The 16,259-nt window shown below is 49.8% G+C and overlaps 1 protein-coding gene across 2 annotated transcripts in view; it reads left to right on the top strand.

Annotated features, from left to right (window-relative positions):
* Window positions 1–3,799: 3,799 nt before the first annotated feature.
* LOC144097076 (neprilysin-1-like) overlaps window positions 3,800–16,259 on the top strand; it is a 325,749-nt gene continuing 313,289 nt past the window's right edge. Inside the window, exon 1 of one of the 2 annotated variants that reach the window (XM_077629862.1) lies at window positions 3,800–4,000. In XM_077629862.1, the coding sequence (XP_077485988.1) occupies window positions 3,890–4,000 (111 nt within the window). In that variant the 5' untranslated portion in view covers window positions 3,800–3,889. The remainder of the gene's footprint in view (window positions 4,001–16,259) is intronic. The other variant, XM_077629864.1, reaches the window with a different exon arrangement.

Consider the following 16,259-nt stretch of genomic DNA (forward strand, 5'->3'; position numbering starts at 1 on the left):
AGTTCCTTCAGGTTCCTGAGCTTCAGACTTGTCCGGTCTTTCTGAGAGGCTATCAGCACTTCTCAGTTGTCAGGGTTTAAGGCCATGCTGGGTAAGTGGCTTCCATTCTCAGTCTCTAGCACAGGTATATGGCAGCGAACTTATCCCCTATTTCAGCTTGGAAACTCTTGGTTCCTTTCATGGCTTTCGAAGTTGCTGCCTCCCCTCGCTGGGTAAACAAAAGTTAAGTGCTGACATGGGATCTCTGCCCTGGAACTTGAAAGGCTGAAAAACCGGAACTGGCGCTGCATTGTGAAGACTTGTATAGAAGCATGTTCGCTCATTGTAACCAGGCTCACTGACATTTATGACGCCTACGCCGCACGATGAGAGGTATGTCTGTCCAGTGAATGCTTTGTGTCAAGCTGTCGGCTATGTTTTTGGTGAACTGTTGACATGAGAATTGACTGAGGCCAGTTGTTGGAAACGCTGCAAAAAGCCAAAGCGAAGGAAAAGACCGCTAAACGTAGGCATCAGATTTGGTTGTTGATGTAGTTCTGCATTTTTCCGCTTCAGTCACTCAGGGTGTTGGCATGCAAGGAAAGATCAAGCGTTATGTCAAAACAGTCTTGCCAAAGCACAAGTGCTGCTATTCCTAGTCAGAATTCATTTGCGCGACGTTGGCAGTTTTCGCGGCGTGCTCAGTCGCTGAGCTGTACTGCCTTTTAGCTTTCACACGGTTGTGGCGCGAGTGGCTGTATGCTGATGCCTCATTTCTGTATCGTGCCGCGGCCATGGCGCTCTATTGGCAGCACACGTCAGCCGGCCCGATCCTGGATGCCGCAAAGGACGTGCTTGTGCAGCATACAGTCAAGCCTTTTGCCAAAGTCGCACTCGTCCGCAGGTTAGCGGGTTCAAACACCGTCGTTTGTAGACTCGAGCGAATCATTCGGCGCTATGGACTCCAAGTTTTAACGCGAGAGCGTTCAGGAGTTCGTGAGGCGGAAGAGCCGGCGTCGCCAGAGTCTTAAGACCGTCGCGTCGTTAGTGCCGAAAAATCCCAGGAGCACTAGCGGCGGAGGACTTGCGCAGCCTGAGAGAACGGAAGCTTTCCACTTGTCGCGGAGGCCACCAGGAGCGTTGTGAGTGTGACGTCACCGTTCATCCTTGAAGCGGAGTCAAGTTTCGATTGCGCACGGAGCGCGCGCTATTGCGTTTCACTGTTAAGGCGGAACTTAAGCGTCTCCTAAGTTTTTTTTTTTGCGTGTTTTCTTATTTCAAATCATGCGTTAGACATTAATATACATGGATCAACCCTTGATCATCGCCTATGACCTCTAAATTGAATTCCTGCTAGACGCTGTTTCGGTTTCATCAAACGAACGACGGCTGCAACGCATAAGGACCGTTCGATTCGCCTGCACTACGTAAACTGGTTCTCGCAGTGCTGCACTTCGCCATTCGTTTCAGCGGTGCAAGATGGCGCCGTCTGCACGACGCCATTCGTTTAAAAAAAGTGCAGACGTTGTGCAGGTCTAGTTAATAAAGTGCAGGAAAACTGTGCGCCTCCTCAATGGTCGGTGCCGAAATGGTGCAGCTGCAGCCGCCATGGAAGCAGACGACGGCTTGCGCTTTGCGATAAACGGCGGATATACTCGAATTATTCCACTCGTCGATGATATCAGTACCTCACACGGGCCCACCGACTCTCATGGAACGTGAGTGGCCACCCAAAAAGGCGGCGACGGAGGTGGGGACGGCGGCCCTCGCCGGCACCTTGAATCTCTCGACTATCGTGCTCTAGACGGACCCGTAACCGGCGTCTTTCCTTTCTACTAATAAAGTTATATTAGTACTCGAAGCCGGTTACGTTAACTGAAAAGTAAACACGTGCATGCAGCGCATGGCGCACGTTGTTGCAACAACCGCTTAGCACGCAAGCCGGCGCGCGGACACCTCAGTCGTGCTCAGTAAAAGAACACACGTGCGTTTCGCTTAGCTGCCGCGAGGTTACATCGAGGCTGATTCATGGCAACACTTCGCTGCGATGTGCTGTTTGAAAATTCTTCACGCGGTTCGGGATGTTGTCGGCCGTTGATTTGGGCTCCACGCTGCTGGCTGCAATTTGGTGGCGACGCCAAGGCTAGCAGACGACTAGGCCTGCACTCGATCACTCGTTTTGGAAGTAGGCAGCACTTGAACTGCTGGAACTGGCGCTGCACGCTCGCGGCACCGCTGCGGAACTTTACAGAACTGGTGCATGGAGTGCAGGCGAATCGAACGGACCTTATATAGTCTTCAGGTTGCATGAGACACGAAAAAAAAAAACAGTATACCTGCTGATACGTCGCCGTGATTCTGTTGAAGCAGGCTGGTTTAAGTGTTACAGGGAATTAAAAGCACGTATCAGCGTTTGTATTTTATTTTTTTTCGTGCCTTACGTGACCTAAAAACCAACTATACTTGCAGCCATCGTTCGGTTGATGAAACCGAAACAGCATGAGAACATGTCTAAAACATCATTTAAAAGAAGAAAGCAGGCAAATAAAATTAGGTGTCTGTATTTCTTTAAAATAGATTAGCTGTTTAACCAGGATTTATCTACTGCGTGTTTTTGGTGGTGTTGGACTGTCAGATTTTTGGCCCACAGTAGATTACTTCACTCAACGATTTCTTCACTGGGGCGGCAAATTTGAATACCAGAGAGAGCTACAGCCGTTGCTCTCCCTTTGTTCCTCTCCCCACGTGTAGGGTAGCCTGCGGGGCATCGCCTGGATAACCTCCCTGCCTTTCCGTTCGCATAATTTATTCTTACACAATCCAGCAAGAAAATAAAAGGAAAAAGAAAGCTGTTTCACAATTCTCACTATAATTAACCGGATAATCCACATTCTCAGCGCCAAATCATCTTATGTTCTGAAAACAGACCGAAAAGGTTTTGCGGGGCAAGCTTGTGGATGTGCTGAGGCCGTACAAGACGACCAGGTGAGGACTAATTAATCGGGACATCCTCAGAACAACGCAACGCCCTGTGCAACATCCTCAAGTTGTTAGGGTTGTGTTACTTCGTCGCAGCCTTCTGGAGTCAGTGTCGACGGCAGCGCCATTACAGCGGCGTGAGCGTGCCGCTGCTACAAGTAAGCGTAGCTGTTGCAAGTCAGAACTGTACGAAACACTTGTGGATTGCGGCCGTTAAACTTGGGAAAAGCACGGGAGTGTGCTCTCTAGCTGCTTACCACCTCTTAGGTCAGGCTCACATGCTGACAGTTTCACTGCGTGTTTGATCCTGAAAGGGGCTCAAAAACGTTCGCTCGAGTCTGGGGGAAAAAAAAAGGTCACATTCGAACGCTTTGTGTTCTGAACTTCCTGGCTCTCGTATACGTCTTTATCTCCTACATACTTCTGTATTTGGGCATAATTGATGCGCTCTGCATGCATCATGGCAAGTTCACAGTTCACCGAATGCGTTTCATGTACTATCGGGTACAAAATGCGTACAAGGACGCGCGAGCACTGGCAAAAACCATAGCGCTGACGGCGATATACTTTTATAGCCGCGTCCATTCCTGCTATAAGGGGTAGCCGCCCGAGGATGTTGCGGGAACGGTCTTCCAATCCTTCGGCTTGATACGGGAAGCGACGCTCCGACAGCGTTCAGCAGCAAGCTGCTGGCAAAATCCGATAGGCAACGTAGCTTGCCGGCGCCTTATCAGATGGGCGGCATACGCCGTGAAGCGCGCCAGCTTGTCGACTCATCGTGTGGGCTGCTACTCGCGCCGAACGCGAGGGAGGCAAAGCGGTCGCTTACAGACGACCACGTGCGACCACCCTTAGGCGCGCGAAATGGACACGCCTTTCTAGGTCCAGTGGGTGACTCTGGCGATGTAGCGGTGCATTTGGGCCAGCGGCGATGCCTTCCGGGCACTTCAGTCGGTTTATTGTGGGAACAGTTTCCTCTTTCGTGCCTCCGTGCGGCATCCTTCTCCGACCCTCAGCTCTCAGCGACACCTCCGTGCTGCAGGTGAATGTTCATTCTCATTTATTTTTGTTTTCCTTTTGGAGCGAAGCTCCACTTGTCGCATGCACAGCTGAAGGTCAAATCTGTTCCTGAAATGACATCGAACGGGAGGCGCGCCGCCGCCACAGCTATGCGCTGCGCAGTCACGTCCGCTAGAGCTACTATATAGGTTTTGCCTATATAGCAAAGACCATATAGTAACTGTAATGTCCGCCGCTGCGCTGACCGTCGCTCCAACCATTCGCTCTCGCCAGTTGTGTCACGTGGTTCACCCAGTGACTCGCTCTTGCTAATTAAAAGGATAGCCGGGCAGCGCTCGCCGCCTAGACAACGCGAGACAGACAGCGGTGGAGGGCTGCTACTCCTGGCCCAGCGGGGCTGGGAACTCAAGGGGCCCGCGCCGCTTGCAACCGGGTGTATCTGTTGTGCATGCCGTCGTCGCCCTTGCCGCTTCACCGGCTAGACGATGGCTGTCGCGAGGCGCGTCTCCTTTCTCTGTCCTCTCTTTCTCCTCGCTCCCCTGTCCTCCAACTTCTCTATCCGCGAGAGACAGCGGAGGGGGCTCAACATAGAGCCAGTTGGCAGGCCCGTGCAACAACAGGCTAGACAACGCAGAGGTATGCAGCCAGAACCGGTCGCCAGGACTAACTGACCACGCTGAACCGAGCTGCCGCTCCGTATAGCCTGGCTGAGCTCAGCATTTTTTTTTTAACGTGATAGCGTTTAGGCTCCCGTTGGCCAGAAAATCCTGCCTCGTCGGTGTCGTCGGCGTTGGGCATTAGGTCACGTCACCTTGCGGCGTCATCACAACCTGCCCACCGGATAGTGAGCAAACTGCCCACCAGGGCAGGCGGCAGTTAAATTATGGATTGATCCCTAAGGAAGAGCAACCTGACCCACCGCTGGGAGTGCTATGAGGACTTCCACGGGTCCATGAATGTAAAGTTGAGAATGTGAAATTGCGCACATATGGGTTTTAACTCATTAACCCTATCGCGTCATACCATTAAGGCGCAGCTTAAGTGACCCCTCACATTTTTTTCTTTTGTGAGGAAAATAAATGGCGCAGTAACTCTCTCACTTCTCGATGGCCACCTCTACCGCGCCGTGAGGAAAGGGAGGAAGGTGGGAGTGGAATAAGAAAGCGAAAGATGTGGTTAGTGGAGGGTTCCGGAATAATTTCGGCCGTGCACCTGGCTGGGGATATAACGTGCACTGACATCGCACAGCACACGGGCGCCTTTTTGCGTTTCGCCTGCATCGAAACGTGGCCGGATTCAAACCCGGGTACCTGGGCTCAGTAGCCAAGCGCTCTAAACACTCAGCCACCGCGGCGGGTTATTCATTGTAGGAGAGGGCTGAGTCGGCATGGTTAGCGTGTCAGAAGAAACACCGAAATAAATCTGTCAACTGTCGCTGTGGTGTAGTCTAGAAGATCCCACTGTCATGCGGCCGTTTTCACGCCGGGGAGACCGGACGGTGCGTCAGTGAACGAACACGCGAAAGATATTGAAAACCCTGCAGTCACGCCGAAATAACATTGTCATTCATTCCGCAGATTGCAAAGACTGTGAGGCGTTTCTGAACCGAACCACTATCATCGCCAAATACAGAGATCATACCTCGCGCCTGATATCAGAGGCTTTTCACATTCACGAATTTGGGGACTCATGTGTAAGCCAACCATCGCTGGCTACATTCCCACAGGAGCTCGCCTTTCTTAATCAGTGACGAGTCGATAGCTCCCGAATGTGCCACGTCATGATCGTGCATTTGCTTCTCTTCGGTGCTGTGGCTTGACATGCTGACTTTATATTGCACCCCCCCCCCCCCCCTCTTTCGCAATAAACCATTTGGTTTATTGCCTGCGTTGACGGACATCATAAAAAAGGTAAATAATCTTAACTAGTCAGCCACTTAACTAATTTATTATTAACCTTTTAATTGTAGCAGTTAGGTTACTGGTTGCGATAAGAGATTTGTAGCCGGCCGTTAGTAATAGCCATAACAGTTTTTACAATTTCTGAAACGCGCATACCCTCGGCGCTGTGGCTCGACAAAATTTGGCTATTTCGACTAGTTACATCCACTGGAGTTTTTTTTTTTTCTTTGCCTGCATGCTTTGCGAAAGCGCATGCATTTTGGCACGATGTTAGCAAAACTTGTTGGGCCACAGCGCCAAGCGTTAGTGTTTCCGAAATTCTATAAACTGATATGGCTATTACTAACGACCTACAACAAAACTCTAATTGAAACCGGATCCTCAACTGTGACAGTTAAAAGGTTAATTATCAAAAATTAGTTAAGAGGCTGACTTGCTAACTTTATTCACGTGTTTTTTTTTTAATTTCCGCCAAAGCAGGTATTATTGTGCCGCAAAAGCCGTCTTCATACCTCAAAAAACCTAATTATAAAAATTCTGGTTCAGCTTCGTGGTATATATGTATGGTCACGTGGTGGTGACAAGGGCGTGAATAACAGCCAGGGAACTGACGTGAGAAACACTCTTTATTGGGCTGCCTTCTGCCCACAAATACTTGAACAACTAAGCGGCGGTGATAGCACAAGCGGTTGTCGAGGAGTAGACTCACCACCATTCTCTGCCGCGCTCAATTTAAAGCTGGCAGAGAATTTTCGAGATAAGTTGCGGCACCTACTCGATAAATTATGTTTGTCAAGCCACAAGCTTGACTACCACAATTTTCATTGTTCCTTTCAGGACTGGCGGCTATCATTTCTGGATAGAACTCGCCTGCGTGTTTGAGACATGAAGGCCGAAGAATGGCTTTATAGTATATCCCAGCTTTTTATGGGAGGTGGGTTGGGACCCAGGTGACATATGACCCTATCTACTAGATCAATATCGAGCGACAGTGGATGACAGGAGGTTGCTTTTTTGGGGGGCATATGTGAGAAACAAGTCTCCTACCCTTACGTAGAGGCTCTAGTGCAAATTATCGAGTTGCTGTCAAAAACTTGAGACAGCGATCTCTCATTGCACGCTTAATGTATCCTAAGGCCCCATGCGCATAACATGAGGGGAAACAGGCCACAAGGCAGATGCAAGAAGTACAGAATTCACTGTGCATAACTGCTGATCTGTGATTTCGTTATCTACCGTACTCTCCAGTCAAATGTAGCAGCATTTAAGATGCTGAAGCGTATAACGACTCTAAATCAAACGCAGGACTACGAAAAGGTCCTCAAATTGAAGCGAGCAGTTCACGGCAGAAGAGACCAGGAAGAAATTGAGGTCGAAACAGAGGTCTGTGTCCTCTGATTCAAAAATAAATTATCCTTACCTTTCTTGAATTTTAGCCGTGTCAGGCAGGGAGACACGGTCTCGCCAATGATATTCACCGCCGGTCTATAGGAGGTGTTCCGAGGCCTGGACTGGGAACCGTTGGGGATAAGAGTTAATGGAGAATACCTAATAATTTGTGATTCGCTGATAGCATTGCCTTGCTAAGTCACTCAGGAGGTGAGCTGCAAAGCATGATCAATGAGTTACACAGGCAGAGCAGAACTGTAGGTCTTAAAATTAGCATGCAGAAAACCAAAGTAATTTTCCACAGCCTCGCGAGGGAACAGCAGTTCACAATTGGTAGCGAGGTGCTGGAAGTGGCAAGGGAATCTACTTAGGGCAGGTAGTGGCCGCTGATCCTGATCAGGAGAGGGAAATAACTACAATAAGAATGGGGTAGAGCGCATTTGGTCAGTTTTCTCATATCATGAATGGCAGTTTACCTATATCCCTCAAGAGAAAAGTATGCAACAGCTGTATCTTACCGGTACTCACCTTACTCACCTATGGGGCAGAAACGTGGAGGCTAACAAAAAAGGTTCAAACATCCTAGTCGACATCAAGGAGAAGAAATGCGCTTGGACAGGGCATGTAATGCGAAGGCAAAATAACCGATGGTCGTTAAGGGTAACGGAGTGGATTCCAAGAGAAAGTAAGCGTAGCAGACGTCGGCAGGAAGTTAGGCGGGCGGATGACATTAAGAAGTTTGCAGGCATAGGGCGAATGTGGCTGGCACAGGACAGGGTTAATTGGAAAGATATGGGAGAGGCCTTTGTCCGGCAGTGGACGTAGTCAGGGTTGTGATGATTAAGTTTCGCTCATTTTGAGACTACATTTCTGTTTTTGCGATTATATCTACCGCTAATCAAAAACGCGGGCTGAAACCGGTCCCCTAAACATCTGGAAACAAAATAAAAAGCGAGACGTTGTGAGATTCGCTTGAAACGCTGAGCATGCTGCTAGCAGTTGACGCCACGTGACTCGTTCGGAACATACCAAGCAGTGCGATAACTGAAGGAAAGAATCGGGGCCTGCGGACAGCTTTTGGAGCGTCCTAGGGGACGACGGTCGCCAAGATCTGTGCTTCTTGCGCTTCTGGCAACTCTCGTCGGGTCTGCCGATTCACTCCGTCATAGGCCGCTGATCAAGCGACTATTAAACGTCGTGATATCACTAAAAAAATGAAATGGTGTACACCTCGATGGTTGCATGACACTAATTAAGGGCCGAACACGGCAGTATCCTACGGCTAGTCAGTTAAAGTCACAACATGCAGTTCTGATCACGCAGCTCGGACGGCAAACGTCAGCTGCTTTTGCTACAGCTCCTAGCATATGTACAAACCGTTCCACGGCTCTTCCCTAATGCTCTTACGAAATCATCCGACATCTAGTGGACATCGCGTGATTAAACGCAACGAGGACGCGATATCTGGGGAAGATAAAACAAATTATAGCCATGCTCTCTAACTGGTTTCGCTATCTTTTTATGCTGTGTAGCTTTCTCGGTGACCTAGGCATTGCAACACGGCAGTTCGTCCCCAGTTTCGACGTGTACGCAAGCTGAATCTAGCGCCTGCAGGACGTTCGTTCCTCAGTGGTATCACGACACGCCTGTCGTCCCCAATGCAAGGTCATGACGAAACTAGACACACTTACGCGTTCCAACTCTTGCTTTCGGAGGGAAGAACAAATCCGGAGCTAAGTGCAGTCACTTTTCCATTTCGTTCCGATCCAGTACCCTGCTTTTACCCGCAGCTGTTTCACCGCCTAACTTCAGAGTTGCGCAGCAAAGCCAGAGTCGCGGGAGACGAAAGCGTGAGCCGCGGGCCACTTCTTTGCACACGGGTACGCTTTTTCTTTCAGGGGTATTGGCAGCAGCAGGAGCAGCATTAGCAACGTGAGCCGGAGCTACTGCTGCGCTGGGCCTCCCCTCGCAGGCCACTAATCAAAGTCTGATCGAAAACGTCCATTAGAGTCTCTTCGGCGGCACCGACAGTCGAATCGAGATCGGGATGAGCTCCCATTGTGCACGGCGCGGAGTTCGAGCCTGTATAAGGCGAAGCCTACAATTTGCGAGGGAGAGAGAAGGAGAGAGGGCGGCCGAAGTCGTCGAACCGGGCGTACTCGGCTCGTGTCGTGATTGGGGGCTTCGCACGGCTTCGCACGGTGGGGTGCCGAGGTCTCGGCTTGCAACCCACGATCGCCTTTCAGTGTCCCGTGTCACTCTTCGTTTCGCCTGGTCGAAAGAAGCCCGCACTTTCTCCCCTGCACGGCTCCTGTCTTACTTCTTTTTCGAGACGCTTCGATTGGTTACGTCACGCGCGAAAGGAGACATCGGTCAAGTATTTTTGTGCCTTTGGGTAATCAGCGACCGTTGAAGGTTACACCGTGCACAATGACGCTGCATATGACATTCACAAGGAACGTAACAGTTTATATTGGCAGCTTAAACTAAGTACCCCGTACTTGTGTAGTTTGGAAATTCGTAGTTTTATATTTTTTCCCCGTGAATTTGTGACCTCGTACCAGACTCTTCCTTGATACCATGACTATACTGAGGACGGGCTTCAGTAGTCGAATAAAATTCAAGAATGAAGCGGCAAATGCCCCTCAAACGAGACACTCCAGCCAGTGGCGTCGACCGAATCTCGTGACGTCATGTGTAATCCCCTTATATTTGCTGGCGTGACAGATGAAAAGGTATAAACCACGGCTTAATCGAGTCAACCACGGCGTCGTGAAAATCGGTTGCAGCCATATTGGCTGGAGGGCCTCCATTGAGGGGCGTCTGCTGCTTCGTTCTTGAGTTGTATCCAACTATATAATTTTCCAGAACCGTCCAAATAACGTCCATAGAGTCCGCGAATGGATCCAACACGTGCTCGGGTCCTTTGTGGCAACACACCGATCGCCTGCACTGCATGCGCCGATGCTTGTATGCCCGAACAGCACTTCCCCAGCGTTTGCTCAAATACTGGCGAGTCTGGGTGGGAACTAGCGTGTCACTGACGTCGGGAGTGAGCGCCTTTCCAGGCAACATATAACGGGTGCAGTGGCAAGCAACGTGGTCATTGGTCTCTCTGGAAGCAGAGGCGTCGCAGGCAGGACTGTTATCCATATTCATGACAAACGAACAAGCTAAAGGCACTCCTATCCGCACTCACTCTAAACCTAAATTCCAATAAAACGTGTGAGGGTGGAGAAAAACCGGTTCCGTTTCGACAGTTGCCCATCATACTTTGTGTTCCCTAGCTTGAGTGTGCAGAAGCGTACAGTCTTCGAGCAGAATAAGAGGCGCGGTCACGACGACAGTGTTTCGCTGCGCGAAGATAATCGACCGCGCCCGAACGAAAGTGCGCGTGCGCGCGTCTGCTCGCCACGCGAGACAGAACAGCCAACGCACCGTTCACACGTAAACGTTCCGTCAATGCGCGGTCCATGGACTTGCTTGAGGGAAAGTACCGAGAACAGGAGCAACCGTTGTGGGAGGGGGGAACGGAAGCCGGAAAAGAAGAAGACTATGGGCGTCTTCTGGATGCGCGCCGGCGGACGACGGCGACATGAAAAGGCGGCCGGGCTCGAACGTTTCCGGCGCTGGCAGCCACGCCGTCGCCGGCAGATCGAGAAGAATGAGCGCGCGGCGAGGCGATTCCGCCGCGCTGCCACTCTTCGCGAACAGTTGTGTGCATTGCCGACGAAGGCCCGACTATGGTGCAACCGTGGCTGCTACTCATCAAGAGGTGTGTAGTAACCGATAAGCAGCTCTCTGCAGTTTCAAAAGTGTCCGTCCGACTCGGAGGTTGGTTGACCGTTTGCGACATTCGGGTGAACTTTCACGCCATTTGCGACATTCGGGTGAACTTTCGGGGTCTGCTCAAGACTTCGATGTACGCAGATGCAACAAAATCAATACCTGGCTATTTAACTCGTAGTTCGATGCTCCGTCTGTTGACGTTCAGGGAGTGGCCGCAGGCCGTGCGTCGATTTTGACTCGATAAATTTGGTTCCAATAAATACGTTCATATTGTGTAAGGCATTATTCGTTGTGTCCCACCGCTTTTCATATTATCCTCCGAGTCTTCTATATCTCTTAAACCTAGTTGGAGGAATAAAACTAGCGGAAGGGACGCAGACACAGCAGATACACAGAGGGCAACGCTGGACTATCAGCTAGCTTTATTTCAGTGCAGATCGCATTTATACGCCTTCAGCGATAAAGTACATGCGCATACATGACAGTTCTCATGAAAAAAGGCAGAAAAGCCCACGCAACAAGAAAGGAAAGACGCCCGTCGTACCGTGCTTTCGATGGCAAAGAGCTTAGAAATCTAATTTCCTTGTCGAACATGCTCACTGACGTGTCACTCTCTCAACACGAACGGCACCGAACGTGTTTGGATCGTTGCGAACACACAAGCACAACAAGCAAAGCACGTACTTATGACTACTTTCCGCGGCCGACTTTTGTGCTTTTTTTAAACCCCTCATCTAGCAGGCTTCTTCGTAACCTGGATTACCTCAATCTTTCCCGTCGTAAGTAGGAACCGGGGCAGTATTCAGTGCGAACTTTCTTTTCCCGATGCACTCTTTTGTCCCTTTACTACCTGGTGCGGTGGCAGGTGACGTCAGCGCTGATAATTAATACGCATAGTTTGTCGCCAACCCTAATATCCAAGGCAGACTGACACATGCCGCTGAGGCGAATAAGTGAACCTCGCAAACAACTGTCACAAAATCACGGCCCCTGGCCTCCATGCTGCGGTACTTTTGTCTTTGCGTGTTCAACCGAGTGCCAACACGTTGCTAAGCGCACGAGCGACCCTATCTCATTCAACTTCTGCAGCGCTTCATCTTCTACCTCAACTTCTGCAGCGCTGCGCGGAATAAGGATAAAAAGCCCACGCCCGCACGCATGTCTTCGTGGCGCCTACGAAACAGACGCCACCCCCCGCAATTTTTGTTTGTCTCGCGCTCTCTCGATAAGCAGCGAGACGCAAATAGGAAGCACCCTAGCTGGGCCCCTGGCAGCAACAGAGGAAGGAAATAAACAGGCCTCTCGCGAGGTCTTTCTTTCTTTTCTTGGCCTATTTTGTTGTTGTTTTTGTTTCCCTCATACTCAGTCTCCTCTAGCCCTCTTTTGTTGCTTCTTTTTATACCGAAGCATGCTTCATCCGTTGCCCGCACCAACGGCCCGTTCTTTCATCAGCGTTTATCAGGAGCCACGCGTCCTTTGTGTTTCTCGATCTCCGCACAGAAACCTTCGTTCGGGCTTTGGCGCTCCTTTGAATCTTTTTGCTTGCATCGGATAGTTTCTGATGCTCGCTGCGGTGCAGACTGGGTGTATCGCTCCCGGTCTGCCGGATATTCCTTTTGGTGTCTTTGAAGTGGTAAGCTCGGGGCCTGAAATGAGTCTTTTAGGGTAACATGGCCGCTTTCTGACCATGCATAATCTCATTTCACATAGTAGAAGGGATATAGGGGAACGCTTTATTTGCAGCGACTGAAATTGATGCCAGCCAGAAGTCCAGTGCTTTATTCTTCATTTTTCGGTTCCCACTTACAGTTACTGTAGTCCGCTGTGGTTGCACGTTTGGCTGCAGGGCACGGGTTTGTAGTCGCGATCCTTAGTATTACCTCCGCATTTCGACGAAGATAAACGCAAAAATGTAGAAACGCCTTTGTACTCAGGTTCCGGTGCACGTTAAAGAGCCTCTGGCCCTAAGTGGACAAGAGGCTGCCATTGTGACCGGGCCGAGAGCTGTTGTGGCACCTGAAAAATAAATAAATAAATAGATCTGACTCTTTCTTAAAGGCGGGCACACTCAAAGTAACATGTTTTCTCAGTTAAAAAAAAATGTACCACTCAACTGCCGCTTTGATCTGGAAGCCAATATTGTTTCTCAATAAAAAGCAAGTGTTCGTCGATCAGAAAATTGTTTGCTGCTTCTCATGGCCATCAGCGCGAGTAGTACTCGATTTTAACAATTATTGTGTGTGTGTGTGTGTGTGTGTGTGTGTGTGTGTGTGTGTGTGTGTGTGTGTGTGTGTGTGTGTGTGTGTGCGTGTGCGTGTGCGTGTGTGTGTGTGTGTGTGTGTGTGTGTGTGTGTGTGTGTGTGTGTGTGTGTGTGTGTGTGTGTGTGCGCACGTGTACACTGCTGGCGACTGCCATGCAAGGCATATTATGGTGCCAGTGCTCTCCTAGAGGGCAAAACAGTAACATGCCTCTTACACTGAAAGCTTAATTTCCTTTGCCCTATTAACATCCATACGTGGATGCAACTTTACACGCGACGAACGTCCGTAGCGAGCGGCTGAAAGGCGATACTAAATATCCCTAAACGCCTTCCGTAACTAAAGAAAAGGTGCATTGAAAACAAAGAAGTGGAGTATCTTGAACGTTTTAAGCGTGCAGACTTCACAAGCTCCGCGTACCGTTGAACACAGCGCAGAATAAAGGCACTGCATGAAGTATTTTCTGCCGTAATAGTACACGCGCCGGATTCTTCCTTACTCCCACGCGGAAAAGAACTCGTGACATCTTTGTCTCACTGATCTAATGCGCTTGGGCGTACAGGGACCGCTCACTCTTTTCCCACTCAATTTTTCATCCGGACTTCGCCGTTGTGACCCTCCCCTCGAAAATAATAAATGGAATGGGAAGAACCAAAAAACTGTAATTTTTATTCTTTTAGCTGTCCCCATCTCACAACGCAGCATTTGGAAAAAGAAACGACTGAGGAGAGTGTAGGAGAGCTGAAGGCTCGTCCCCACAGCGCCTACCTTTTTATTTATTTTTTTCGGAAGCATGCAAGCGCGAGAGAGAGCGGTTTGGCCTGATGCTCGGTTTGAATGCAGCAGCAGCATCGCGCATGTATCAATCACCCGCCATTGTGGAGCGGCGCGAAGAACGCAAAGAGCTTCGAATGAGTGTACCGCTCCTTTTTTTTTCTTCTTTTTCCTCTTTTCTATCCGCTCTCTCCGGCTTTCGGATCTGCCACGAACGTCGCTCCTCTGAAGAAAAAAAAAAAGGGGGGGGGGGGAGGGTGGGGCTGCTAAATTTTTGTTCCTGTTTATTGTTGTCGGAATTTTCCGTTTAATCCTCCGAGTTCTCCGAGGAACCGCGCCACTGGCGCCGCACCGCGGTGATCGCGAGAAGTGCTTGAGGTGGGTAGGGAGGGTAGAAGTTGCTTGTGCGTGCACGTGGGGGGTTGTGTGGGAGGATGTGGGCACTTTCGTCGCACCGGCCACGATTGTTGCGTGCACTGTGACACATGCTGTTGCGGTCTAGCGGGAGATTTGAGTGTTGCGTCGGTACGTTTAATCACGCGATTACGAGAGCGCATACCCTTCGTAGTGCTGGCGTTTTTTTCGCTTGGGCGGGGCTTTTGAGGTCGTCGAACCGTCTGGCGTTGCCGCCCCGAGATAGTGACGGTGCTAAATAGAGTAAAGTATGTGTACAGTTTCATATAACGACATTAACCTAGTGTGTTCCCTAGAGGCTTTGTAACTTAAATAGCGGTCTTCGACTTGTAAACTTTCAAGTGCCAATTATCCTCATGAATGTAAGAACGATTGCAACGGTTAGGCTCACCTTGCACAGCTTCCGTCACCATTTGCACAACGATAACCACATGCCTGGTTCACTGTAACGGTCCTATGCTGCATTGCAAAACGTCAGCTATCAATCGGCTCAAATATCTAGGTCCTTTTTTTTTTTACCACCACGCTCTTTTTTCTTCACACCAAAATCTCAAATAAGCTGTCATTTTTGCGTATACCACCTTTCTTCTAGCAGCTCCTTTCGCTATCGGCGTGAGACAGTTCAATAGCGTCAACTAAAGCGGATGTAAACAGAACCTTGTTTCTGAAACAGGAAATTTTAGCGCGAACGATCCCTCTTCCCAGGGGAAAACAAGATTTCTCTTTTAATTCCGCTTAATTGTTAAACAGCGACGAGGCCGTGCATGGGTATCCTTTGCGCATCTCCACCCCCCCTCCCCCCTCTTTTGAGCACTGCACCGTATGTGTCCCGTGTGTACTAAACGGGCGTGTCTGTCAGCGCTCACGCCACTCACTCTCACCCTCCTTTCCCTTTCGCTGCCGCGAAAGCAAGCATATAAAAGCTCAACAGCCTCGTAAACAAAAAGCGTTGAGCGCGGACACAAATGCGTCCTTAATAAATGATGTATGCGTTTTCCTGCGCGCGCAGCGGCGTCGTATCCTCCCTTCTCCGGCGCGAGAGCTTTGTACACTGCGGGGTGCGTATCTGCGGGGTGAAGCGGGTGCGGCGGAAGGTTTCCTAATCTTTGTTCGCCTTCCTGGTTCCTTCTCCTTGTTTTTTTTTCTTCCCTGCCACCCTCGACGAAACCCCGCTCCAATTCGCGCAACGACACAGATGTGCCAGATTCGAAAGCGTTGTTTTCTTCTCAGAAGGTCCGCGCATTTCGAAAGCGTTTTAATGCCTCCCCCCCCCCCCACCCCTCCCCGCTTTCCCTTTCTCTGTTTCTCTCTCCTTTCCAAATTTCTTTATGCGCCGCGTGTGTGTACGCATCCGTCTTTTGGACTCTTCTTTTTTTTTTGTTTGAGTCATGACAACAACAACAAAAAAACAAGAACTATCGCAACAGCTAAATCACAGCTCGAATTCAATCTCTGTATAGCGTATAGCGCTTGGTCGTGATCCATCGAATCTTGTTTGTAATATCCACGCGCCAGCTCCGACGCCTCCGTTGATTTTCTATTTGAAATGCTTTTTCATTATATTTTTTTGTTCCTAGCTACTACGCTTCAGGCGCGGTTCCGTCGAGAAACGGGAAGTTTTAGATGCGGTTCGAAAGAAAGAAACTCGGAAAACGTACGTATAAGTTAGAAATACGAAGATGCCGTGTGGTGAAAACGGGCCTGCTCTCAGGGCTGTCAGAGTTTCTCCAGGGTGCGATATTTTAAATCGCCGAC

This window comes from Amblyomma americanum, chromosome 7, assembly GCF_052857255.1.
Source record: "Amblyomma americanum isolate KBUSLIRL-KWMA chromosome 7, ASM5285725v1, whole genome shotgun sequence".
Lineage (NCBI taxonomy): Eukaryota > Metazoa > Arthropoda > Arachnida > Ixodida > Ixodidae > Amblyomma > Amblyomma americanum.